The following is a 26,884-nucleotide window of genomic DNA, read 5'->3' as shown; positions in this document are numbered from 1 at the left end:
GTGTGGATTGAGGAAATATTCCCATCGACTGCTGTGGGCAGAGGTGACCCCGATGTGCTGTTGTTGAGCATCGACTGAGAACCGTCTTCCCACAGTGGGCTGAAGAGTTGAGGTCCCTCCTGAGGGGGAATCTAAGTCTTGTTCTCTGAACTCCCACAGGAGGGTCTGGAGATGCTGCAGTCTGGGGCACCCCAGCGACCTGAATCCCATCCCCTGGCTGATTATCATTACGCAGGTAAAAGTGGAAGCAGAGCTTGTTGCTTCTCCAGGAATGCGAGCGGGTACTGCCGTTCCCTTTGTTCTGATTGAAAGAAGTGATTTTTTAGAAACGTGCGAGCAGCGGTTCGTGTTCTTCGGGGCAGGGAAAATAGTCGTTTTAATCTGTTCCGGAGGCCTTTTGGCGCGGGGAGTGCCTTGTCCCTGTGTTCCAGCCCACTGCTGTCCCGTGCAGTGATGCCCCACGCTGCCGTATGCTCCTCCTTTTGCACGCCGGCTTCACGGCAGCTCTGCTGACAACCATAACTGCTCGTGCTAACGAACTCCCTGCGGCATTGGCTAATCACTTTCCAAAGGAGGAAAGATGTGGATGTGTGATGAATAACTTGTGCAGATTTCAGGTAGGCTGCGAGTGGTCTAATCATTTGCACGTGGCTGTTTCTTCCCAGGCTCAGACACTTGGACGCCCCTGGAGGAGCAGTTGTTTAAAGAGGCTTTTTATGTGCATAAGAAGAATTTCCACCTGATCCAGAAGAAGGTAAAGCAGTTAGTCCGAGGCGGGTCACGGGTTGGTCGCGTGGAGGGGAGTTTTAACCCAGAAAAGTCGTCTTTTGAACAGCGTGTCGGAATCCTGTCCTTGGGATGCAGCTTCATGCTAAAAAGACACCGGTACAAAACATAATTTTCCTAATGTGTAATTACCAAAGAAATTTAATCTCTCCGGTACAAAATATGGGAAATATTAAAAGAATAATGACACATTCCGCTGACCATCGGCATATAATGTACAGTTCTGCCCTCCCAAGGCTTCTTTACAGCCCTTTCAGAAGAAGGGGGCTCGTTTTTGGCCTGATCTCACCTGTGCATTGTGCTGTGGGGACTGCAGACAGAGGGGGGGACAGACAAAGAGCGCTGGATAGACTTGTTGTGGGTCTGTGCCTTCGGTGTTTTCCTGCAGTATTTCCCTCATCGATCGCTTCTGGTTTTTTCCTGACAGATTCAGACGAAGACCGTGGCCCAGTGTGTGGAATATTACTACACCTGGAAAAAACACGTCAGGTTTGGCGCCACCCGACCAGGACGGACAGCCAAAAGACTCCAGCGAGGCACAGATGAGGTGGAGGAGGCTGAAGAGAAGGTAGGAAAACTGCCGGGGGTGGGTGCGAGATGCCCCATGGATGCATTGTCCCGGGCTCTCGGAAACGATCCCCTTCGCATTAAACTTGCTGCTGCTGATTTTCGGGGACATTTTGTAACGTCCCAGTACTCCGTCACAGGAACTGCCGGTGACCCGCCTCTGTGTGGGTGTTGCCAAAACGTTCCTTGCCAGGAAGCAGAAATGTGGCTCACGGAAATACATATTATTTAGGGTTTTTTTTTGATGGCAGACACTGGGTAAGCATGTCCCTTCAGTTCTCAGTAATTCTACTGTTCTGCTGAGGACAGTAGAAATAATGTGGTTTTTCTTTCACCATCTCTCTTTGCACCCCATCCTCCCTGTCGAATTTCGGCATAGTTTTGGCTGTTTTAGCGTTTGGAGGAGCTCAGCGGGGCAGGCTGGGGCTGATAGAACGCGTTCCACCCGGCACACAAATAAACCCCTCACTGCCTGGGCCGTTTGGGGATGTTTCCAGCCAGTTTTTCGCTTTAGCTGTCCCCCTTGCTGAGGAGATGGAGAAATGAGCACAAGCTGTCTGCTTTACAGGCTGGTTGCAGCCCAAAGAAGAGGCGCCGGCTTGGGCCCACCAAGAAGCAGAAGAGCAGCGAAAAGATGCCCCGTGGCACAGGCAGTCCCTCCCGCCATCCCGGGGACGCTCCGCGCGGGGCTGGGGGCGCAGGCGATGCAGCTGGGTTTCCCTGCGGGCAGTGTGGAAGGTGAGCTGTTCGCTTTTTCTTCTTGAAACTCACTGCTTTGGGCTCAAACAGATGGAAACTCTCCGAGATGGCTGGGGGGAGCAGAACTAAGGGCAGCTGGAGGATTCCCACTGTCCCGCCGCCACCTGCTGCTTTTGTTGGACTTTTAGCTGAAACCGCTGTGTTTTCCTGTGCCTTTGAAGGCCTCACGGTCTCTTCCCTGAGGTGTTGGGGCACCTGTCCCATGCCACACGTGGCCACGTGTTGTCACCACCATTTGTTTAACAGCCGCTTTTCCTCTGCGCCCGTTGGAGCAACGAACCCGTCGGGATTGTTCCTGCTCAGTTCCATCCTCCTCCCGTCTCCCCTGCACTCGGGGCTCCTCCGTCTCCCACTGACTGCAGCCACAACGGTTTCTCTCTCTCTCTTTGAAGGCCCTTTCCTTCCATTACAGGCTCAGGGCGGTTCATCTCCTTGGGTGAGAATCCCAGCGTTTCTCCTTTGTTTGGCTGAGAAAAAGGTTCCACTGAAGTTCCTTCTTGCGGTTTGCGGCCCGAGGGCTCCTGTGCTACAGTCGCTTGTGCCAAGCGACATCGCTCGTGCCACGCAGAGCCACTCGAGTTTCAGTCCGACCCGATTTTGATCCATCGTGATGTTAATTCTCCTATTTTAATCCCCAATGATCTGCCGTGTTTAACCAACGAGGTCCCACCCAGCCGGGGGTACCGGCAGAGACTGTGCAAAACGCACAAGAAACTCACAAAATTAGAAATAATGAAACGTCGTCTAACAAATTTTTTTTTCTTAAAAAAGGAGTTAAAAATCCCCGTTTGTTTTTTCCCTTCCAGGGTGTTTGGGACAGTCAACGGGAGGAACACGCATGTGAAATACCATCGCCCACGGCAGGATCGGAAGGCCCTGGAAACGTCTTCAAAGGGCGGCGAAGCCGGCAGAAGCCCAGAGGGTGACCTCCTCCCGTTGGCAACTGGGCAACTGCCGGTGCAGCCCAGCAACCAGGTCCCTTTCCTCCACTAAGAAAACCCCACCCACCATCTCTCGCCTCCGGCAGCGCCTGAGCTCTGCGGAGGGTCCACCACCACGAGGTCACCCCCGCTCCAGAAAGACCCAGAAGATAAGAACAGCAGAGAATAAGGTATTGTATTTAATAGTGTTTCCCCCTTAGGTGATAGTGACGTGTAGATTTTCGGTCTTTCTTTAGTGACATGTAGTCTTTCGGGTGAAAGACTGAGAGGAATTTGCGTCTCCGCCAGCAAGGGATGATGGTCACGTCCTGGTGATGCTCAGCTGTGACCTGCGTGTGTCCCCCCTCCTCACAGCCCCACTTTGGGGCTCTGGAGATGTGTCCTCTCCCGGGTCCAGTCCCCGTCACAGCCCAAATCCTGGCTCAGGAGCCGGAGGGGTCCCTGCAGGGGACGGTGCTGACCCCCACGATAGCAAAGGAGGGAGCCACAGGGCCGGTGGCTTCATCTGGGTAGGATGGAGAGGGGCGAGGAGGGGGGTCTCCTGCTCCGCCACCAGAGCAGCTCCCCCAGTTTGGCCCCTCATCCCCTTATAACACTGGGATCAGTGTTATTAATTACACTTTGCGTGAGATTAATTACATCAATCCTCCCTCCTGCTGCTGGTGGCCAGTCCAGCTTGCATGTGACGGGACGAGGGGGCTGAGGTGGGAAGTTTGCCTGCTCGTGCGATGCTTTTGGCCTCCCCCGGCACCGGGAGGACTCAAAGCCGGACCTGAACCTCTGCTTTGTGCTTTTCCTCATCCTCAATTACACCAAAGCTTCCCCAGGGAAAGATTTTTCTTTCTAACCGGAAGAGTTGCACTGAGACAGGTAAACTGAGGCAGGACAGTCAAAAGTCCCTCTCTCTCCTGCTGGGACAAAAAAAACCCTGCAGCAAAATAATAATTTGGAGAAGTTTTCTTGAGATGGAACAACACCCTCTGCTCCGAAACTCAAAAGTGAGCTCGCCATCCCCTTTCCCAGCCCCGTTTCGATGATTTGATGTTTTCCAGGCGCCTGGCAGCGGTGGCGAAGGACAAAGAGGGAAGGCGAAAGGTGTGTGAGTGCTGTTACCCATCCTGGGATGGGATAATTCGCTTTCTGGAGGCATCTCTCTGTCCTGCTCCGTCCCATCCCAAGCCCACGCATCCACAGATCCCATAGACTTATTAAATCCTTAAATCCTCCAGCCATTTCCTCAATGAAATAACCTTTCTGAGTCCATTTGAGTGGCTTAATCGGGAAAAAGAGGGTTTTGAGTGGCACCGTTTCCTTTGGTGGCATCTCTGTGCGAGGTTTGCTGCGATTTCGGGGATGCTGCAACAACTGGGGAAGGGCGATGGGATTCTCGGAGTGTCTTGCCACGGACCCGCTTGGCTTCTTTCTCCTGTATTTGCGCCTGAAGCTTTAATACTAAATAATAAAAAAGCAGCAGAGATCTGAGCTTGGATCCCGATGGGATTTTAACGGATTAGACCTCATTGTCACCCTCCTTCGCTGTGTTATTTTACATCCCATGTCACCTTTCAGGGCGAGCCGGGGCTGTCAACCTTTGTGCTGAGCAGCGCCGGGGAGGAAGTTCATGACAGCAAATGAATCTGTAGGCTGGAAATGAGGGATTAGCTCCGCTCGGAACATAAAGTAGGGCTGGAGATAGCTGGCGGAAGCGAGGAGAGTAAAACATGGGGCTTCCCTGGACATTTCCGTACGGCGTAGGACTTGGTCTGGCTAACGAGGGTTTATGGAAGCCGCGAAGGGACGGAGGCTGTGCCGAAGGGAGACCTCCCTGAAACACCCTGATTTGATGCAGGAAATGTTGATGAAGATCAGGGCTGCCCCATAACGGGCATTTCCCCAACGGTTTGTGCCTCACGTGGTCTTTTGGCAGTTTGGGCTTTCAAATACACCCAAACACTGTGTAACACCTTTTGCCCTGCCGAGATGCAGCGTTTCCACCCCTTTTCTCTATTCTGGAGAGTTTTTCCTCAAAACAGAGCAGGTTTCTCCCCATCCGCTAAGTTTTCCAAGCGGGATCAGTATTGGGGTGTATAGCTTTAAATAACTGCCGGGGTCACCCTGAACATTCCGATCCCAGCAACGGTCGCTGTTTATGTGCTGGAGATGGTGCAGACTGGGAGTCACTGGTCTGCAGTCGGAGGGATTGGTCCTCTGATTGATCTGGAGGCTCAGTTATCCCCCAAAACTGGTGACCGACTTGAGGATGAAGCAGGACGAGGGTCCCAAAATGACACTTCTGGAAGAGTTACAGGTGGGAGGGCTGTGCCGAGGGTCTGCGCATCCCCCAAAAAGGGGGGGAGACTTCCCAAAATCCCAGTGGCATGTCGCCAGAGCAGGGAAGGATGCGGGGGGACGATGCTTTGTGCCCTGCCGGGGGCAGGTTTAGCATCGTGGGTGGGAGCACGGAGCCAAAATGGTTTCTGAGAGAGAAGCAGACTTTCCCCATGTTGCTCGGGGGGGATTTGGGGAGCTGTGATGCCCAAATCGCTCCGTTTATTCCCACTCTGACACCCCTGTAACACACTCAAGCTCGCTATTGTATTTAAATTGCGATTTTATTTCAATTGTGATTGTATCTAAGTTGCGATTTAATTTAAACAGTGATTTAATTCAAATTGGGGTTTTATTTCGGTGGCGATTTTACTTAAATTGTGATTTAATTCAAATTGGTGTTTTACTTAAGTAATGATTTTACTAAAATTGCCATTTAAAGCGATTTGATTAAGCCCCTTTTGTCCCGTGCCTTTTCTGAGGATGGGGTTTGGGTTTTTGATTTTTTTTTCCGGTAAATCTGGAGGGGAGTAGACGCATTGCTAAGAAGGGACGGAGGGTGGTGGAGATCGGCGTGGGAGAGAGGACGGGAAAGCCACAGGCGCGTCATAATCCGGCTGCCGGGTGACGCGGGCGAGTGCCGGGAGGTGGTGGGGAGGTCGCAGCAAGTCGGCTTTGAAATTAGTACTCGGGGGCCAGAAAAAACTCATTCCCAGATGGGAACGTTTGTTCCTTTTGCTCATTAAATTAACTGGTGAGCGGGAGGTGTGAGCTTCCCGAGTGTCGCTGCTGCGCGGCAGCAGATGATGCCATTCAGTCGAAGCAGGGATTTGGGGGATAAAAAGCAGATTTCTGGTGTTTTGCTCTTCTCTAAAGAGAAGGGTTTCCTGGAGGCCCTTTCAAAGTTGCAGTTGCGACTCGAGTGTGAGGCGTGGTTGGGTTTTTATTTCTTTGAGCGTGGTGATCCCGGTGATGCCCTTCCCCAGCCCAGGGACAAGGGGAGAAGAGAACGCCTGTAATTCTCCTTCAGCTTTTAAGGCACAGATGCTCTTTGTGCAGCGCTGGCAGTGGTATTTCAGGCAAGGAGGGCATTAGCTGTTAGTCTTTGGCTTTTCTTTTGAGGAGAAAAACGCAGTTTTGTGTGGAAAGCAGGCTTGCAGCAAGAGAAGCCCGAGCCTGGTTGGGCTGAAGTCGAAGCTTCACCCTTGCAGATTCTTGAGGGCCTTTGGAGGTTGATGGTGGCCATGTCTTGTGGCCAAGTGCCATCTAGTGAGTCCTGCAGGTATCACTTTTGGAGAATGAAACTGGCTGTGCTCAAAAGTGTGGAGTTGGGTTCCCCCACCCCACTCCACCCCCAGTTTGGAAATCCCTTTTTTAATTTTAATTTTTCGAAAGGAACCACAAGAACGAAGCAGGAGGTTTGGTTTTGGTTTGAAACACTCAACTGTCTCCCCTTTTAGTAAATCCTTCCAGACTCACGGTATATACAATACAGGTGACATTACAGGTGGTTTTATTTGGGTATGGGAATAAAAACCTCCAAGTCCGTGTTTTTAGGGCTGTGCCTGGAGGAGGAGACACGCAGAGGTGTGATGCTCTTGGGCTCACGTGGCCGCAGGGATGGGTGATGACTGGGAGGACGTAAGGGAGCTCTCCTCACCTGGTCCCAACTTGTATCTTCTTCTCCTCACTAAACAGAGACACGACGAGGAGGCAGTGATTGACCAGGGAAGAACGAGCACCGCTGTCACTATTCACTATGAGAAGGAGGAGCTGGAAGGTGAGTCGGGAGAGGTGCCACCAGCCCCACGCGTTTTTCCGTCGCGCTAAGTCCCTGCCGCGTCCTGTGCTCAGCGTATGCATCACCTGCAGCGAAACGTGGCGTGCTTCTAAATAAACAAGCACAGTTATTTTCACATTGTTTTAATATTATGGCTTTTAGACAGAGGGGAAAAAGCCCCCATGGCATCTGCGGTGTGAGCGTTGGCCACAGAGCTTGGTAGTTCCCAGCTTGTTTTCTCAGAGGCTGCTCTTGGCTTGGAGAGGTCAGGAGAATAATTTGATGGCTGCAGACACAGGGCTGTGATTTTCTTTTTTTTTTGTTCCAGACTTCATTATCACAGGACTGATTGGATCTCCTCTTGTTGCCTTGTGCCATACAAAGATTTTAAAAATAATTACCTTCTGTCGCTGCTTAATGAGCAGGTCTGAGTGTTGTCCAGCCAAAGCTGGAATTTTAGACAAGGGTTGATATTTTCAGGGCACTTTTAGGTGACCCGGAGCCATCGCTTGTTGTTGCTCTGTTGTTGCAAAGTTAGAGTAAAACAGGCTTGGAAAAAAGGATGTCTCTGACATTCGGGGATGCAGTGAAACTAAAATGAAGAGAAGTTGGTGTTTCCTCCTGGGATGGATGCGCTGGTTTAATCGTGGCAGCGGCGTCAACCATCTCCGCAATATCGAGAGTGATGCGAACACTGCTTTTTTCGCAGGCCACCGCACCCTGTCCGTGGGCGTGCGGATGCCGCTGGTGAGGCAAAGCCACCGGCACCACCGACCCCACCGCCAGAAGCATCGGAAGAAGGAACGGGAGAAGGACTGTGCCCCAATGGAGCAGGGCTACCACTGTAAGTCCCGCCGCAGTGTTCACGAGCCTTCTCGGGGCTGCGTGGGTGCCGGGGTCCTCTGCAAGCAGGTCTGTGTGGCTGATTTGTGTGGTTTGCTGTTCTTCTGAGGGAAAGTGGCATTATTTGGGAGGCAGTTGAAGGCATAATGGATTGAGGCTGGTCTTCCGTAGAGGGATCCTGCCTTTAAAAATGGAAACGTGGGGAAGGAAAGTGGCCCGTCCTTATGCAGAGGTGCAATAGATGCTTCTCCTTCTCCGTGGCTCTGTGCAAGCCTGGCCAGACCTGGGGGAGAGGGGCTAGCCCAATATTTAGGGCTGAACTGGTGCCGATCGATGGCCACTTTGCGTGTGAGCGTGACGGGTCGAATGCAGGTGTGGTAACGGGATTTATCTTCTGCCCCCAGACACCCCATCCCAGCGGGTGCAGTTCATCCTCAGCACCGAGGAGGACGAGCAGCATGTTCCCCACCACTTGTTCACCGAGCTGGATGAGATCTTCCTGAAGGCGGGTGAAGATGCCGAGTGGAAGGAAACGGCAAGGTAAATCCCTGCCGCCGGCTGCAGTGGCGGCCGTGGGCTCTGCCTTCCGCTCTCTGGAACGCGAAGCTTTTGCAGCTGCAGGTGCCGATGCGCGGAGCCTTCTCCTCTTGCCGCCCCGTAGCTGCACCGAAGGGGTTGCAGAGCTGAGGCTGTTTTCTTGCAACGGGGCTGATCGTGCCCAATGTCCGCAGGTGGCTGAAGTTTGAGGAGGACGTGGAAGATGGTGGCGAGCGCTGGAGCAAGCCCTACGTGGCCACGCTGTCCTTGCACAGCCTCTTTGAGCTGCGGAGCTGCATCAGCAACGGGATGGTGCTGCTGGACGTTTGTGCCAACAGCATTGAAGAGATCGCAGGTACTGAGCACGCTGTGACCCGCCGGGAACGGCTGAGCTCAATTTGCCGCGGTGCCCTTCACTCCCGTATCAAACCCTGCCCCAATGGCACATCCTTTTCCAGAAGTCGCGCGGTGTTTTTAAATCGTGGGTTGCTTTTTGGATGTAGACTGGGTGTACAACAGTCACATCAGCTTTTTCTCCCAGTATGGGAGCCTTTTGAAAGCAATTTGTGGGGTCAGAGAGGCGATTAGAGAATATTCTCTGGCCAGAAAGGAGTGTCAGGGCTTGGCAGGCTGCTCTCAGAAACATGGAGTCTGCGTAAGAGCTGAACCTCCTTAAATAAGCTACTTACTACAAGCTGTTTCCTCCCGTTCTTTGTTTTGTTTTTTTCCTCTTGCCTTAACATCCAGGATTTAAGAGCTTTAAAGGCAGAGTTTATATGGCAGGTGACCAAGCAGCATATTTCTGTGGGGAAGATAATTGAAGTTAATTGAAAAAGCGGCTTTGGAGAAATTATCTTTGACTGGCAGGTCTCCATTCAGCCCTTGCAAGAGCTGGAGAAATCGGAGCCGTTATTAGCACGTTTCTCCCTGTGTTTGGCAAATTGCAGTCGATGGGCAAAGGAAACTCTGGGAAAGTCTGTGCTAGAGATTGCTTATAATTTGTTGAAATGTGTCGAGTCTAGAGAGTCTGTCTAGAAACGCCAGATCAGGAAAAAAACTGGCATTATCTAGGATGGGGAATAATTATCTGAGCGGAGTGATGAATAAGCACTTTGATGATGGCTTTTAGCAAAAGAGAATTCTTCCTTTCGCTGCAAAGGCTGAACTGCGTTAAAACGTCTTGCTAAGCAAGGCTGAGCCCGCGTTAGGGTATCCTGCGTGGCGCAGCCTTCGCCGGGGGCTTGAGGGGTCGGGGCTTGGGGACTTTCTGCTCTGATGGCTTCGTTTCCCGTTGCCATCTCCAGATATGATCCTGGGCCAGCAAGAGCAGTCCGCGGGGTTTGATGAGCGCATGCGGGTGAAAGTTCGAGAAGTGCTTTTGAAGAAGCATCACCATCAGAACGAGAAGAAAAGAAACAACCTTCTCCCCATCGTCTGCTCATTTGCTGACATGAGCAAGAAGCAGTTAGACGTCCTTCCCCTCGACAAGCCAGGTGAGGGTTCCTGCAGGGTTTGGTACCCGGTGAGGGTTTCTGCCAGGCTTTGGCACCAGGTGAAGGTTTCTGCAGGGCTTTGGCCCCATTAGACTTCTCCCGGCAAAGGAGAAGTGTCCCGATTGCTCCTTGCCTGTCTTTCTCAGTGTCTTTCTTTCTCCTCCCAACCCAAACACTCATTCCTCATCCATCTCCCACCACTGCAGAAGCTAAAAATGGGGTGAACCGTGATAGCCATGCGATGGATCTAAGCAAGGTGAGACACTCGTAGCTTTCTTATGCTTTTAGGCCAGATTTGCTCTTGCAAACTTGGCTGCAGAGTGTTCTGCAGAGTGCTGTGCTCTTTGCTTTTGGGGTAATGGCCTGAAAATCCCTTGTCGTGCCCAGGCGGAGCTGCGCTTCATGAAGAAAATTCCCACCGGGGCTGAAGCGTGCAACGTGCTCGTAGGAGAGCTGGATTTCCTTCGCCAGCCCATCGTGGCATTTGTCCGCCTGACCCCGGCTGTCCTCCTCTCGGGCATGACGGAAGTTCCCATCCCAACGAGGTCTGAATGAGAAGCGCAAAGTTTTTATTTAAAAAAAACCCACCACAACAAAACACCAAATTGCACGTATCAGTTGGGTGTCTCGAGAACACAGCCAGTGGGAGCAAGCACGTTTCTCCCACCCACATCTCCGTGCTTTCATTCCTCCCTTCCCTGCTGGAGCTTTTAAACCCATTGGCCAATTTTAATGAAAGTTGGCCCCAAACTCAAATTTGCATTTGGTTTTGATGCGTTTCAAATTCATCACCGGAGTCAGTGAGCCTACACGTCCCCCCTGGAGCCGCGCTCTGGGCTGGGAGCTCCCAGGGATTTCCTTGGGCGCCCTTTGAGTGAGGCCATGTTCTTCTCTCTCATTTTGGTTTTCTTGCCTAGGTTCCTGTTTGTTTTGCTTGGACCAGGAGGAAAAGCCCATCAGTACCACGAGATCGGCAGGTCCATGGCTACTATCATGACAGATGAGGTGTGACAAGATAAGAGATATCTCCGGGTCATTTTTTTGGGCTTTCTTCACCTCTCCCTGTCTCTGTAGTAGTGAGGAAGAGGGTTTGTTGTCTCTCTTAGCTGCCTGCAGGAGGCTAAAATCCCACCTGGGCTGCAGCCCGCGCCTCATCCTTCTCCCCAGGGTCCCCAGCACGCTGTCCCCAGTGGTGGCATTGCCAGGGCCAGTGAAACTTCTCTTGAAGCAGAAGGCTGTGGTGTGCCATGGGGGACGGGAGCCTGGTGGAGATGGTTACAAATACTGTGATGCACAGATTTTTGCTTTGGGGGGAATATTTCCTGCCACTTCCAACAGGCGATTTGGGGGAAATGACCTTGCATTTAGCCAAGAGCTTATTGCACTGGTTAGGACATCCGAGATGGGTCATGCTCTCACCAGGTTGTCTCCTACGGCAGGTTTTCCACGACGTTGCCTATAAAGCCAAGAACCAGGCTGACCTGGTGGCTGGCATCGATGAGTTTCTGGATCAGGTCATGGTTTTGCCGCCAGGAGAGTGGGATCCCTCCATACGAATTGAGCCCCCGAAAAACGTCCCTTCGCAGGTGGGTGCTGCGGCAGAAGGAGGCACGAGGGGGATGGGCAGGAGGGCAGCACGGCTGGGGGTGCTGCTCAGGGGCCCAAATTCATAGGTCACGTACCCAGCCCAAAAAGCAAAACAAGCCAGTGGCTGCAAAGACATATCTTTATCTTATTTCCATTTTAACAGGAAAAAAGGAAGGTGCCAGAAGCTCTCGATGACAGCGCTTCTCACAGCAAGCCGGAGAAGCACAGCGGTCCTGAACTGGAGCGGACAGGAAGGTGTGAACTGAAATAGTTTGGTGGGGTGTTTTTCTGTTTGCCCCTAAAATCTGAGCGCACACCTCCCTTCTAGCAGAGTTTTGGGGTTAACTGGGTCAGTGAAGGGGCTCCAGGTTCCCAGCTTGGTCCCCTGGGCTGGGCGGGTGGGAGATTTGGGCAGCTGGGCTGAGCCGCAGCATGGTTGCACACAGGTTTTCTTGCTTTGGGGTGGAAGCAGATGTGTAAGTACCTCCAGGTAGAGCTCTGCTGCTTCTCAAAGTGAGGGACTGTTGCAATAAGAGGGGACGGGCTCTCAGGTTTGGTCTCTTTTTCTTTTTGTTGGAGGGTTTTTTCATATGCCTCAGTTTCTACTGGGGCTAAAATGGGAGAAGGAGATTTCTTTTTAGCAATGGAAGTTACTCTGTGCTTGCGATTGTCCTTCCTCAGCCAAGAAAACTTAACGCTGTCTTCCACGAAAATGGTTTGGTTTTTTTTTTCCTTCCTCCAGGCTCTTTGGAGGTTTGATCCGGGATGTGAAGCGAAAAGCCCCCTGGTTCTGGAGTGACTTTCGGGATGGTCTGAGCCTGCAGTGTCTGGCGTCCTTCCTCTTCCTCTACTGTGCCTGCATGTCCCCCATCATCACCTTCGGGGGACTGCTGGGGGAGGCGACCAACGGCCACATAGTGAGCACCTCTCTCTGTTGGGTGGCATGGGGGAGGACAAAACTCATGCAAAAGTCCTTGCTGCAGTGAATTTGCACTTGTTTTTTTCCCCCTAATGATTTAATTACTCGCTGCTGCCTCTCTTCCCCGGACAGAGTGCCATGGAGTCGCTGCTGGGCGCATCCATGACCGGCGTGGTGTATTCCCTCTTTGCTGGCCAACCTCTCACCATCCTCGGCAGCACCGGCCCCGTCCTCGTGTTCGAGAAGATCCTCTACAAATTCTGCAAGTAAGGCTGGCTGCTGCGGCCAGGTGCTGCGAGCGCCTTTGGAAGAAGGCAGGGATGGAGAAAAGATGTTTTTCTTAGTGGTAGTTGGTAGATTGAAGTTGTCTTCTGTGTCACAGACATCACGCGCTGCTGCTTTAGTATGTGACGGTGCAGGAGCCCTCGGTCTCTGAAGGATGGATGGGTGGTTCGGGGTTTTTAGGGTTAAAGTGAAAGAGCAGGAGGAGGAGAAACCACAAGGATGTGGATGCCCGAGCTTGGCTGCAAAGGGAAGATGAGACAAATGACTCTGGTTTGGGAATGAGGGAAGATTTGCTTTCCTCTCAGTACAAACTCGGGCACTTTTTTGCATGATTTTTGCTGGAAGTGGAAATATATTTTACCCACATATCCAAAGAGTTTTCTGGTCCAATGTTTTGATGATTTTTGAGAAAGCAGGAGCTTTTCACGCGAAATGGATATTTTCCATGACAGTCTTTTTGTTGTGGCAACTGTGATGGGAGATTAACCCCCTTATTGCAATTAAATTTATTATGAAGCCCCAACTTGCTGGCAGCAGGTAACTGGGTGCAAACCCAGCCGGTTTCGCTGTTAGGGCATCGGGGTGATGTGGGAGAACACCACCTTCCACAACAGGGACCTGACCTCAATTAGCCTCCGAGGCATTAACACAAGGTCATTGTTAAATAAGGATTAATTAGCCTCTCCTCCTGCGGGCCCACACCCTGTGCTGCAGTCCCAAGGCTGTCTGTCGAAACTGCATTTACCATCCGCAGCCTTGACACGCTCCTGAATTGCTGCCGACTTTCCCCGAAGGAAGGCACGGCTCGGAGCCTCTTGCTGCCCTCTCCACCCTGCGTTTTCTTTTGCTTTCCCAGGGACTACGCGCTCTCTTATCTCTCTCTCCGGGCATGCATCGGGCTGTGGACCGCCTTCTTCTGCGTAGTGCTGGTGGCCACTGATGCTAGCTCTTTGGTGTGCTACATCACCCGCTTCACCGAAGAAGCCTTCGCCTCCCTCATCTGCATCATCTTCATCTACGAGGCTCTGGAGAAGCTGAGTCACCTGCGAGAGACCTACCCTGTGCACACGCACAGCAAGCTGGACTTCCTCACCATCTCCTAGTGGGTTTCTTCCTCCTAAAACGCCGCTGCCCCTTGGCAGGAGCTCAGGGCTGCACCTCCATCGCCTTCCCCTCACCCCTGTCTTGGCTTCTCTCCTCCCAGCTGTAAGTGTGAGGCACCGACCCATCCCAGCAACGAAACCCTGCAGTTCTGGGAGAGCAACAAGATCAATGTGTCTGGCATCACCTGGGAGAACCTCACGGTGACTGTAAGTGCCCCGAGTCACTGCTTCCTCGTGCCGCGGCCGCGGGGTCCAGGGGCACTGGCCTGGTGCAAAGCTCAGAGCCCTTCAGGTGATGATGGGCTTCCAACTGTGCCAGTGCTGCTCTGAAAAGTCATTACTTCAGTGTGTTTAACCCCCTTGGGCCTGGGAAGGAGAGTCCACCTCATCCCCGACATGGTGGGCAATAACTGTTATCCTCAGAACAGCGGTTCTGTCTGGGAGCAAGGTTCAGAGGGGTGCTTTGGTTATTGGAGAAGTTGGAGGACTTCAGTTCATGCTTGAAGGCTGTAATTAGCTTCCTTAATTGGTTCCTAGTAACTCCAGGCCTTGCTTTCTTACTCAGCGCTGTCTGAAGGTACGTGCATAAACTTGCATGTCTGAGCAGCCCCTTGGGCCGTTGTTGCTGGAAGCAGAGCTCAGGCACAGGGTGGGACGCTCTTATGGACATCTTCACCCCCCTTGGCCGTGTCCTGTGAGCCTGCCCCTGGGAAGGGACAATTTGTCTCTTCTCCTTTCCTGTCACTGTTGTCTTAGCCCTCCTTCCCCATTCCCTCTTTCACTCTCCCCAAGAGTTTCCAGTGTTTCCTTCCCCTCTGGTGTCTTCTTCAGCCACGGTTACCTGCCGTTCAAGCGGAGGATGTGCCATGGGTCTGTGGTACAGTGTCCCATCACATCTCCTCTCTCCGCTGTCTGTGTAGTTCCGTGTGTCACTTATTCAGCTGCTGTTGATCGTTAAATATAAATCTCCGCTAGCTGCATTAGTCCCGAGGTCACGGATCTTGGAGCAAGATCCTTCAAACCCCCTAGTTATCCGAGGTTTCCTTGCCGCATGTGCACTACCTTTGTGTCCTGATGCTGTTTCCCCAGGAATGTCGGTATTTGCATGGAGAGTTTCGTGGACCTGCCTGTGGACACAATGGCCCCTACACGCCCGATGTCCTCTTCTGGTGCTGCATCCTCTTCTTCTCCACCTTTGTCCTGTCGGGCTTATTGAAGAAGTTTAAAACCAGCCACTACTTCCCGACCAGAGTAGGTAGAAGACGGTGGCCAGCAGCAGTCTCCACACTCATTTCCCAAAATGGCTTTCCCGGAGCACTAAGCAGTGTTTGCCACCGCTTGGTCAAACTGGGAAATGTTGACCTTGAAGGCCAAACTTGGATGTCCCTCACTCATTTCCAGGAGTGCAAAACGATCGTAGTGTTTCCCACCTGCCTCGCGACCTGCCCCGGAGCGGTTTTTTGCCCAGGCAGTGGGAAATCAGGTCTTCCAAAGTTGGTTGTTTGTTGTTTTTTTGTTTGTGTTTTTTTTTCACCTTCTGTGCCTTATATGCTCAAATGGAAAGTTGATTCAAATGAGGAACTGCCATAGAAAAAGTCACAAAGGACACTGTTTCTTCCTTTTGAGGAGCAAATGATGCCTCAGTGCTTTATTCCCATTGTAGCTGTGAGTGCAGCTGTAGTGGCAGACATCTGTTTCCTTATTTTTTAATATTTATTGGCTTTTTTTTAAGGTTTGAATTTAAACCACCCTTTTCCACCTAATTAAACTTTTTTTGTTGCCTGACACCAGATCTCGCAGGTACAAACACAGCAACAGTATCTAACCGAGGGATTTGGCTGCATCTTCTCAGAGTGGTGGGAATTTGTTAACCAGCCTTAATGCTGTTGACGTCTTTAACTTTTCCATCTCACGGTATGGCCCCGTTTGTGCTGTCCCTTTCAGCTCTGCTTTCTTGCCCCAGGTACGGTCCGCAGTAAGTGACTTTGGTGTCTTCCTCACCATCGTCGTCATGGTGCTCATTGACTTCCTGGTTGGGATCCCGTCGCCGAAGCTCCACGTCCCCCACATGTTCAAGGTAATGGGGTGTTTTGGTGTGGAGCCACTTTCAGCCCTTGGGGATGCCACAAGGTGATGCTGGGACAGGACAGGGCTGAGTCTGGGGATGCTGGTGGTGTTACCATCTCCTCTTCCACCTCCGAATGCATTGTTTCCTCTGGAAAGAAGACGCCAGCCCCAAAACTTGATACCTACAGAAGTATCTATAGGTGCTTGCGACGAGGACGCTGGCACTGCTGAACCCCGTAGGAGAGGGTGACACGAAGGCAGGGCCAGGAGATGAGGCGGCACAGCGATGGAGAGGAAAATCAAAGCCAGTGAAGTGGCTGGGCTGGGAGTTGATCCTGATGTGTGTTTTGGCTTTGTTGCAGCCTACCAGAGACGACCGCGGGTGGTTGGTCAACCCCATAGGGCCCAACCCTTGGTGGACGGTGTTGGCCGCGCCCATCCCAGCTCTGCTCTGCACCATCTTGATATTCATGGACCAGCAGATCACGTCTGTCATTGTCAACAGGAAGGAGCACAAGCTGAAGGTAAGGGGCTGCAAGAGCTGACCCCATCCCCACCCCACTCTGGGCTGCAGGTGTGGGGAGAAGCTCCTATGCCAAGTGCTTTGTGAAGGCGTTGGTTTGGGACAATGTCAGGCTGTGTGGCAGGATGCTCTGCTGGATTAGTGATGTCACAGGGAGCAAACGAGGGCAGTTCAGATGAGCAATCTTTTGGAGGAGCAAATTAATTTTCGAGCACTATAGAAGCGTATTTTTGTTTCAAAACGCCAGCAGGAGCTGGGGGAACGAACTGTTTTGACGCACTGCCAGGGATAACTCGGGGTCACATCTTGCTTGCAAGCAGTAGAAGTTTCTTTATGAATGAAAATAGTCTTTTTGTTTGTTTGAGAAGTAGCTATTGCACAAACCTCCCAAATCCACTTGGTCTGAACCCCTGCCAGATTTTCACGAAAGGTGCTTGCGCAAAGACCATATCCATCCTTATTTTTGCCAATTCTTCTCTTAAATTTTCAAGAGGGTGACTTGCGCCCAAGTAGGGTTTGAGTCTGAGTCGCGACGTTGTCCTCGCTCTTGTGCTGTGGGATGCTCTGTTCCTTGTTTTGCTGCCCACAGAAAGGATGCGGGTACCACCTGGACCTTTTCATGGTGGCCGTGATGCTCGGGGTGTGCTCCGTGATGGGGCTGCCCTGGTTTGTGGCTGCGACTGTCCTGTCCATCACCCACGTCAATAGCCTCAAAGTGGAGTCTGGCTGCTCAGCTCCAGGAGAACAACCCAAGTTTCTGGGGATACGAGAGCAGAGAGTCACCGGCTTGATGATCTTTGTGCTCATGGGCTGCTCTGTCTTCTTCACTTCAGTGTTAAAGGTAAGAGGAAAATGCAAAACGCCCAACAAGCGTGAGCTTTTTGGAGGTTTGACAAAAACCATCCCCTCCCTCCAGGCCTGAGTAGGTGTGGAGCAGAGGAGGAGGCGATCCCAAACCTTGAGGCTTGGCCCATGGTGGGAACCAGCCTCAGTTACGCTTTCCAGCCCTTCACACCCCAGTTTGGTGTCCTCGAGGCAAGCGAGCAGGACAACTGCTTTAATTCCCAGGTGTCTCTCAGGCCCACCTGTGTTTATGGGTTACGACGAAGCGGATTCAGACCAGTACACTGCTCTCTTTCAAGCAGGCAGCACCTTATGGGATGCAATTGGCTCCCCCAAATGCCTCCCAACAGCCGTTCCCAGTAGCTAAACACACCAAAATCATCCCCGTGGGCTTCCTTGTGTGTTCCTCCCACAAAGTCACCGCAGCTCTAGGCTAAAAGGAGGCACTTCGCTTTTGCATGTTGCCACAAAAATGTGTAGAAATGTTCTTCAGCCGTCACAGAACGTGGCGTACAGTTTCATGGGTGAAATGACCTATTTTCCTCCAACCTTTCAGGAAAACAGGATTATTCTAATGAAACGTAACTAAATGCTCTGCCTAAAGCAGAGCATTCACTCACTCACTCACACACACAAAACCTCTACATGTTGAGAGCTGAAACATCTCTAACCCTGTGGAAACTGGAAAGCTTTAGGCAATTTTAGGCAGTGCCTCTAGAAGAGAGCAGTAATACTGGAAATGCATTTAAAAAAATAAATTATTGCATTCTTTTTTTTAATTTCCCAGTTTATACCCATGCCTGTGCTTTACGGTGTCTTTCTCTACATGGGTGTGTCGTCGCTCAGAGGGATTCAGGTACGGACTCTTACAGCGTGCAGCTCCCTGCTGTGTCATCTCCAGAGACGCAGGAAAAAAGCAGTGGTGTGGGAGAAAACCTCCCCAAAAGCAGGCAGTGAAAGTATTTTGTATAAGGAAAAGATTGGTGGGGGCACAGGAGGTACGTAGGGTGGGAGGACCAGGCAAGTTCAGCGCGCTCTGCGTCACAGTTTGGGACAGGGCAGTGTTTGGTGTGGTGAAAATGGGGGAATTCAGTGCAAAGCGAAGGCGATTTCTACTGCCGGTGGGAATCCTCACTGGGGGATTGAGTGGGCTGAGAAATGCCAAATAACAAACAGAAGAATAGAATATATTAAAAATATATTTTTATAGAAGAACAGGGAGGGGGGGTGAGATGGTCTGAGGAGGACCTGGGGGTACGGACTGATGAGAAGCTCACCATGAGCCGGCAATGCACGATCGCAGCCCAGAATCTGGGCTGCATCAGCAGTGTGGCCGGCAGGACGAGGGGGGGATTGTGCCCTCTGCTGTGCTCTGCTCTGGGGAGACCCCCTGCAGTGCTGCCTCCAGCTCGGGGGCTGCAGCACAGGAGAGCCATGGACCTGGTGGAGCGGGGCCAGAGGAGGCCCCGGAGCTGCTGCGAGGGCTGGAGCCCCTCTGATGGGAGGACAGGCTGGGAGAGTTGGGGGCGTTCAGCCTGGAGAAGAGAAGTCTCTGGGGAGTCCAGTGCCTAAAGGGGCTCCAGGAGAGTTGGGGAGCGACTCTGGATGAGGGAGGGGAGCAAGGGGACGAGGGGGGATGGTTTGACACTGACAGAGGGCAGATTGAGATGAGATATCAGGGAGAAATTTTTCCCTGTGAGGGTGGTGAGGCACCAGTGCAGGTTGCCCTGAGAATCTGTGGCTGCCCCATCCCTGGAGGTGTTCAAGGCCAGGTTGGACGGGGCTTGGAGCAACCTGGGCTGGTGGGAGGTGTCCCTGCCCAGGGCAGGGGGTGGGACTGGCTGGTCTTCGAGGTCCCTTCCAACCTAAACCCTTCTGTGATTCTATAATAGAAGAATGTGGAATAATTGCAATTTGGTGGGCAGCTCTCATGGACACACTGGTTTATAGATGGAGCAAAGGGAAAACGGGTGCTGCTCCCGGGAGGAACAAAGTGGGATCCAGGATTTCTCACTGCACACGAGATCCTGAAAACTCCTTCCACGTCCCAACAGGGCCGGAAACTTTCCGCAGCCCCAAGGGGTAACTTTTCCGCTTTTATTTTGCAGTTCTTCGATCGCTTGAAGCTCTTTTGGATGCCGGCAAAACACCAGCCGGATTTCATCTACCTGCGGCACGTTCCCTTGCGGAAGGTGCATTTCTTCACCTTGATCCAGCTCATCTGCCTCGTCCTGCTCTGGGCCATCAAGGTGTCCCGTGCTGCCATCATCTTTCCCATGATGGTAAGAGCCGGTGCCGCTCGGCAGTGGGACGTTTGCAGCATCGGAGTGAAATGTAGCATCATCTCACACCTCACCCCCTCTTCCCTCTCATTTTGTGAAGGTTTTGGCTCTCGTGTTTGTCCGGAAAGTGATGGACTTCTGCTTCTCAAAGCGGGAGCTCAGCTTTTTGGATGACCTTATGCCAGAAAGCAGGAAGAAGTTGGCCGATGCCAAAAATGAAGGCAAAGAAGAAGAGGTGATGCTTGCTGGGTGCTCGGGGGTGGGTGTCTCCCTCGGGCTCTGAGATTGCCTCTTTCCGTCACAGCTTCTCTTGAAATGTTGGGGGAAGATCCGAACTCAATAGAAATAGATCCTGACAGCCTGGATCCCGCATCATAACCTTGTTTTTAAATTAGCAGTGAGCTTAACACTTGAATAGCGGTATAATTTTTAAAGGTGCCATTTATAATAAACATTATAATTATGATGGAAAGATTTGCTCATAAGGGTGGTTTTAACCCCCCCCAAAATGTTTGGAGTGAAAGGTCTTTCCCCGGCTGTGCTAACAGAAGGTCAGAAGGAGAGGGCAGCACGTGGGCTTTGCTGGGTGTTTAGTTTATCTCCACTTCGATCATAGACAGACAACTTTGATTTGTCCCTTTTTATGTCAGGAGTCCCAGGAGATGATGGAAGCTGCTGCTGCAAACTCCGTTCGGCTGCAGCTGGGCAAGACCAGCAGCGCGGATATCCCAAAGCCAAGCAGCGACAGGTAAAGCCCCACCAAGCAGCAGGACCCCCGGCAAGATTAGCCTGAAGGGGGTTGGCAGAATTTTCTCCATGTTTCTTTGCTGAGCATCCCAGCGCCATGCACTCAGCTTGGCGGGAAGAGCAAATTTATGGGCAGGGCGGGTGGCAGAGCGCTGGCACAGCTGCCCAGAGAGGTGGGGGAGTCTCCCACTCGGGAGCCATTCCAAACCCGCCTGGAGGTGTCCTGTGCCACTGCTGTAGGTGCCCCTGCTCTGGCGGGGGTGGAACTGGGTGAGCTCCAGAGGGCCCTTCCAGCCCTGACCAGTCTGGGATTCTGTGCAGAGCCTTTGCACAGAGCTGTAGCTCTGCGGCTCTCCGGCTCGCCTTCCAAACCTCCTCCTCCCGCCCAACCCGCTGTGCTTATGCGCAGCTTTGGTTCTCCTCCCCCCCGTTCCTCTTGCTGGTGCTGATGCGCTGGGTGGCGTCAGTTCCCACAGTCACAGATTGCGCTCTCAAATATTTATTGCAGGACTGATCCTTCGGAGATTAATATCTCGGATGAGATATCAAAAACACCCGTGTGGAAGGCTCTCACTATGAGCATGGAAACAGTCTGAATCTGGGGAGGAAAGAGGTAAAGGATCGTGTGGGAACGTGGCCGTGCTCCTTTGCGAGCGGTGGCACGTGCCTACGGCTTTTTTTTTTTGCCGGCAATGCCGAGCAAGCGGCGAGGGCTGCGGCACACGAACCAGCTCCTCTCTGCTGGCGCCGTCCCACGAGCGGGGCAACAGCCCCACTGATGACGCTCTCCCTCCTTTTCTCTCTCCTCCCTCCCCCCAACTCCAGTTTTCATGTGTAGGAATCTTGACTTTGAAGGAGAGGCGTGAGAACGTGACTCGGGGATGTGCCCACGCAGACATGGGCAGAAACCGCTTTTATTTTGTTTTCCAGTTGGAGGATTCCCCTTTAAGCCACGGCGATGGTTTCAGCTGTCCTTGGTGTGCTTCAGGCATTCCCTCTCTCCAGAGCAGCAAACTGAGGTGCACATGACAGTCAGTGGGAGTTTGGTGGTGTTCCGCCTCCGTGTGTTCGTGTGTGGGTTGTTGCCGCTTTGTAGCGGTAGAGGGACTGCTGCCGCTTCATCGTTCAGTGCTATTTTTTTAATATCTCACTCCTCCTCTTCTGTTTCTCTTTTTTTTTTGTTCCCCAAAAATAAACTCTGAATGTTTCTGTTGTATGTGATGCTTTCTCCACTTTCTTCTTCATCGTGACCAGGTTCTCGGGTCTGGCTTGGGGTCCTGCCTTCAGTTCGCCCTTCTGTCTCTCCCTGGCAGGAGAGGGATGCCCTCCGTGGCGGGGCAGCGCGGAGCGCCCGAGCGGTTGGGCCGAGGCGAAGGAAAAGCATTTGCTCCCTGTGCTCCAGTTTTACATTGGAGTTTTGGGGGAATTTTTGTTTGTTTGTTTGTTTTTATGATAATTATTTTTCTTGTTTCGGCTCTGCCGTCAGCCTGGAAGCTGCAAAAGGCAGAAATGGCGCCTTCTCCTCCCCCGGCTGTTAAATTAATATAAGTCAGCGCTTCAGATCAAACCCCTCCAATCCGCCGGGTGGTGGCGGGAGCGGCCAGGCGAGACCTGGGGCTCTGTGTCCCCGGGCGGCCCCTCCGCTGTCCCTCCGCTTTCCTTCCTTTTCCCTCCCTGGCTCTCTCTCTGTGGTGTTTTTTCCTCCTCCCCTCTCCTCGCAAAACCGCGTCTCTCTCGCAGGGTGGGATGAGCCCGGAGGCAAGTGGGAAGGTGCCTTTTCCTCCTCCTTTTTCCTGCCCCTTTGCAGGAAGAAGCTGTTGAGCAGAGATGGTTCTCGGGCTCTCTTCCCGTCTCGGGGGGGTCGTTGGGCTGCGGTGTGGGGCCGCGGAGCCCGGGAGGAGAGGACAACCCCGAAGAAAAGGTCCCCTTGCTGCCCTCCACCAGCAGCGGTGGGATGGGTGCAGGGACCCTCCTGCCATCGGCTTATCCCGTCCCCTGCGGGAGCCTTTTTCTGCAGCAAACCGACCCAAAACGACAACGGCACGTTGGTGCTTCTTGCTAAATGGGGAGGGGGGAGAAAAACAAATCATCTATCAGTTTGCTCTGTAAGGATGGAAGCGGCGCATCCCCAAACAGGGCCAAAATCAGGCGGCTTTTACGGGATGGGGTTTTGCAAAGCGGCTGGTGCCAGTGCCCCACGGTGACGGTCGGAGGGGGAAGAAACTGGTTGAGCCCTTAAAAAGAGGAAAAGAAAAAGGCTCAGAGGAAGGGAAAGGTGCAGCACCGGGGTTTCCTTGCTGCTGTTCCTCCGGGATGCCCGTGCGCGTCCCCTCCACGCTGCCCTCCGGGCAGGACCGTGCTCGCTGCTCTGGCTCTGCCTCCCCAGAGGGGAAAGGTCCCAGAGCAGGAGAGTCCCCGTCTCTCCCCCCTTCCCAAAAGAAACTTTAATTTAATCGTTACACTGGTGACCCACAGTGGCTGTGGGACTGGGGGCTGTGGTACCAGCCCTATTGCTGCCCTGCCCTTAAAATGGAATTATACACTTCTAATATAGGGCAATTTGGGTTTTTTTTTCCATTTTGTTTTCCTGCCTGTAAAAGGAGGGAGTGGGGCTGAGCTTCACTCACTCCTGGCCGGGACCGGGGCCAGAGCCTGGGATTGTTTTCGGCACGTGCCGGGCATCACTCCAGCAGAGACAGAAAGGAAGAAAATCACCCTGGAGGGAAAACGCGGCCGGTTTTGGGGCAGAGCGGGCTGAGTCCGGCTCTGCATCTCCCCCTTCCCCAGGGGCCACAAAACCTTGGTGGCTGCCTCCAAAATTCCTTACTTAAAAAGTAAAGCAAATTTCCCCGGCACGGCCCTCTTCTGCATTCGAAGCTCGGGGGTTTTTGCTGCTTACAGGGTGAGATTTTTTATTTATTTATGTATTTATTTTTAATTAAATGAAAGCTGAAGTCTTGGTTAACAACGTGACTGAGCCACCTAAAAGGCGGCTGTAACCCCCCGGGCTGACTGTGGGACACAGTGCTGCGCCTGTCCCCCCCTTCGTGCCCCGTGATCCCACGGCCGGCTCCGTATTTTGGGAGGATTTAATATTTCCCTGTGCAGAGGAGAATTTTACGGGGAGGAGGCGGGAGGAGGAATCCCTCTCAAAGCTGCTGCTGGAGTCGCTTTAGGAACCAAAAGAGATATCCCTGCAGTGACCCGCAATGCTTTAGTTGGCAGCAAAGCCCCTTCCCAGCGAGGCGGGACGGGGGCTGCTGTGCGCTTCGGTGCCTTCAAACAGCTCCTCACGTCCCCCGGGGGCCCCTCGAAAGAAGTTTCCTAAAATGATGCGCATAATAGAGATCCTTAAGCGGGGTGGGGTGGGGGGGTAATGTAAAAAGGTAATAAAAAAGGGTGGGTTTTTTTAAATTATTTTAATTCCCTCCACCCCAGTGCACTACATGTCGAAATACAGCAATTATTTTTGTTGCGCAGATGCTGAAATATATTTATTTTATTGTAAGAGATGATCTAGTTTGGAAACGCTCCGTGTTGTAAATAAAACTGGGGGTGGGGGGTGGGGGAATCCCCCAAGCGAATCTGTGTTATTTATCACTTTGAATCTTTGTGTGGTTTTGTGTTTGGTTTTAGTTTTTTTGTTTCATTGGGTTTTTTTAATTTATTTTGGGTTCATTCTGTGGAACACAAATGACACAAATCCCTGTCGCCATCGCGTGGGTCCCGTCGGTGGAGTGTCACTTTGGACTGAGGGGTTCCCCCCGCCGGAGCCGGGACTGTCGGCCCTTTTTCTCTTGTTGCCCATTGAACGTAATGGGAAAAAGAATGGAATAAACCTCTCGTTTGTCTCACTGCGCTGCTGCCGTGTCTTTGGGAGGGTGGGGAGGAGGCGGAGGGGGCTGTGGAGCTTTTTTTGGGGGCGCGGGGGAGTGGGCAGCACTGTTTTTTGGGGGAAAGCCCATTTGCCTGGGGTGGGGGTCGGGAACCAGCTGACTGGGGAAAGGGCTGAAATTAGTGGGTTTGGGGGTTTGAAAAATTTAATGACTTAACTATGTTTTGGTTTTTAAATTTTGTTGTTTTTTTTTTAATTTGGGTTATTAAATTTGGGCGGTTTAAATTTTGTTGTTTTCTTTAATTTGGATTTTTAAATTTATTTTTTTTTTTATAATTTTTGTTGTTTCTCTGTGCAAGTAATTGCAATGAGCTCTGTGTTGCAGGAGGGAGGGGACAGCAGTGTCACACGTGTCCCCTCTGCCAGACCGTGGGGTGCTCAGGGAGCTCAGAAAGGGGACTGGGGGGAGGGAGGGGCCGGCGCACAACAGAAATTGAGCATTTCTTCCTCCCTACATTCTTGGGGGTATATTTTTGCCCATTTGCAATAGTTAATTAGCATTACATTAAATCCAAAGAGATTCTAGTTATCTTTCATATAGTATTTTTTTTATTCATTTCTTTCAAACCCCCCTCTGGCACAGGTCTGTGGGGTCAGGCAGGCGCATCCCCAGTGCCCTTTTACCTAAAACTTGAGGAACTGAGTGAAAAAAGAGGGCACCTGAGCCAAGCCAGGGGTCAGAGCCTGGAAATCCTGGGGGACCGGTGGCGTGCGGGATCCCCATGCGATGCTCGGAGGCGTTGGAGACGTCAGAAACCTGCTGCCGGATTTAGGGAAGGTTTTATTACAATTTAGGGAAAGCTGCAGGATCCTCGGCACTGTGGGAGCAGTTACAGAGAAAACTGAGCCAGAGAAATCGAGGTTTGAAGGGGCGGTCGAGCCGCGGGGGCACTTACCTTCTGCAAAGACAGCCGTTCCCCTAAAAGCAAGATCCTCTTTTTCTCCTTCGAGCTGGTTGTGGCTGAACTCTTCTCCTCACCGGTGCCTTTAAGCTGGTTAGCAGGATGCTAAAAGCTGACGGGTAGGTCACCGCTACTCCTGGTTTTAGTCGGATGGGTCGTTATGAATCATTACAGCATTTTTTAAGTGGGGCTGTTGCAAAAAATACAGTTGTTGCAGTATTTCCCACCTTACGCCTTCAGCGAGGGGCTGGTTTGGTGGTTGGGATTTATGTGTGTGTGTGTGTCTGTGTGTGTGTTGTTGTTGCTGTTTCTCTTTTCTATTTTTTCCACTCTTTGGCCCAAAGGAGTGACCTGTGGGTTTCCTCCTTTCAGGTGAGATGGCCCCGTGGTGCCACAGCCCATCTCACAGGGAGGAATGATTTCTCTGCCCACGGGGCCGCCCTTTCCGACACCTTTGGTTTGAGTTGAAAAAGTTAAGAAACAAAGAAGAGGAAAAATGTAAAAGAAGCCTTTGGGTACCCAAGCACCGGCTGCTGCTTTCCGCCGAGTGAAACTCAGGTGGGAGCTCATCAGCTGGACAGACACCATCACAGACTCACAGAACAGTTTGGGTTGGAAGGGACCTTGAAGATCATCGAGTTCCACCCCCCCGCCATGGGCAGGGACACCTCCCACTAGACCCAAGCCTGGTTTCATCCCCCAAGGTCAGATCTGAAACTGGGGCCGTTCCCCACCAAGTGTCAAGGACCGCCACAGGAAGTGCAATTCTGGGGCTCTGGTGGATTAAAGGAGCTGCTTCGGTCCCTCAAGATACCCTAAAAAAAACAGAACAGGGGCAGAATCCACCCAGTGTGAAGGAGTTACAGCAAGTTCTAGGAACTTTAAGCTATTGGCATAAACACACCCCTGGCCTTTCCATCATTGCTCGCCCCTTGATAATTTGCTCAGGAAGGGAAAATCCTGGGAATGGATTGACCAACATACCAATGCCTTGGAATTGCTAATAAAAGAGCTGAGGTTATTCCAACAACTTGGTCCTATACATCCAACTGACCCTGTCCATGTAGAACAGGGGTTCAGTGAACGTGGTTCTCACTGCACTTTGGCAGAAGGGACCCACACACCTCCACTCCCCACACCGCCAACCCTCCCCCTCCCCCAACGCTCCAAAAAGCAGCATTCCTTAGTGCAGACTCCTTAAGCTGACTCCACAGCTACGGCTCCCCGTCGGCTCTGGGGGAGACAAGGGGGCCCCTGGGGTCTCCGTGGGCTTTAAAGGGGTCCCAGGGCTGCCCACGGGCAGAGAGAGGGGTAGGAGAAGAGAAGAGAAGAGAAGAGAAGAGAAGAGAAGAGAAGAGAAGAGAAGAGAAGAGAAGAGAAGAGAAGAGAAGAGAAGAGAAGAGGGTCGAGGGGGGAGGGGAGAATGGTGGGGGGAAGGGTTGGGGGTGTGGGAGTGAGCGTGTGAGGGGGGAGTGAGGGGAATGGGTGTTTGTGAGGGGGGAATGGGTTTTCATGATTGGGAGAGGCGAAGGAGAGGAGGTTTGCAGGGCTGTGAGGTGCCTGTGAGAGAGGAGGCCCCGGAGGGAGGTGAGTGGAAAGGGCTGTGTGTGGAAAGAAAAGCTTTAAGGACAGGCTGGGCTGGGGAAAGGTGGTGGCCCTGAGGGAGGGCTTGGGGAGCGGGGCTAGAAGCGTGGGTT

At 52.3% G+C, this 26,884-nt stretch overlaps 1 protein-coding gene across 1 annotated transcript; it reads left to right on the top strand.

Annotated features, from left to right (window-relative positions):
* Positions 1–1,617: 1,617 nt before the first annotated feature.
* On the top strand, positions 1,618–20,986 carry LOC309685382 (electroneutral sodium bicarbonate exchanger 1-like; the record flags this gene model as incomplete). Its single annotated transcript, XM_082501153.1, has 23 exons — positions 1,618–1,635; positions 7,080–7,161; positions 7,871–8,005; positions 8,409–8,544; positions 8,736–8,896; positions 9,846–10,000; positions 10,428–10,579; positions 10,952–11,039; positions 11,474–11,620; positions 11,785–11,876; positions 12,364–12,538; positions 12,673–12,806; positions 13,682–13,927; positions 14,030–14,135; positions 15,018–15,179; positions 15,892–16,005; positions 16,358–16,519; positions 17,108–17,359; positions 18,149–18,217; positions 19,470–19,643; positions 19,744–19,878; positions 20,294–20,350; positions 20,909–20,986. 23 exons carry the CDS (start codon positions 1,618–1,620, stop codon positions 20,984–20,986), a joined length of 3,030 nt encoding a protein of 1,009 aa, XP_082357279.1.
* Positions 20,987–26,884: the final 5,898 nt, after the last annotated feature.

Source organism: Vanellus vanellus (assembly GCF_965231255.1).
Source record: "Vanellus vanellus genome assembly, contig: HAP1_SCAFFOLD_29, whole genome shotgun sequence".
NCBI classification, from domain to species: Eukaryota; Metazoa; Chordata; class Aves; order Charadriiformes; family Charadriidae; genus Vanellus; species Vanellus vanellus.
This window is presented reverse-complemented; position numbering and strand designations above follow the sequence as displayed.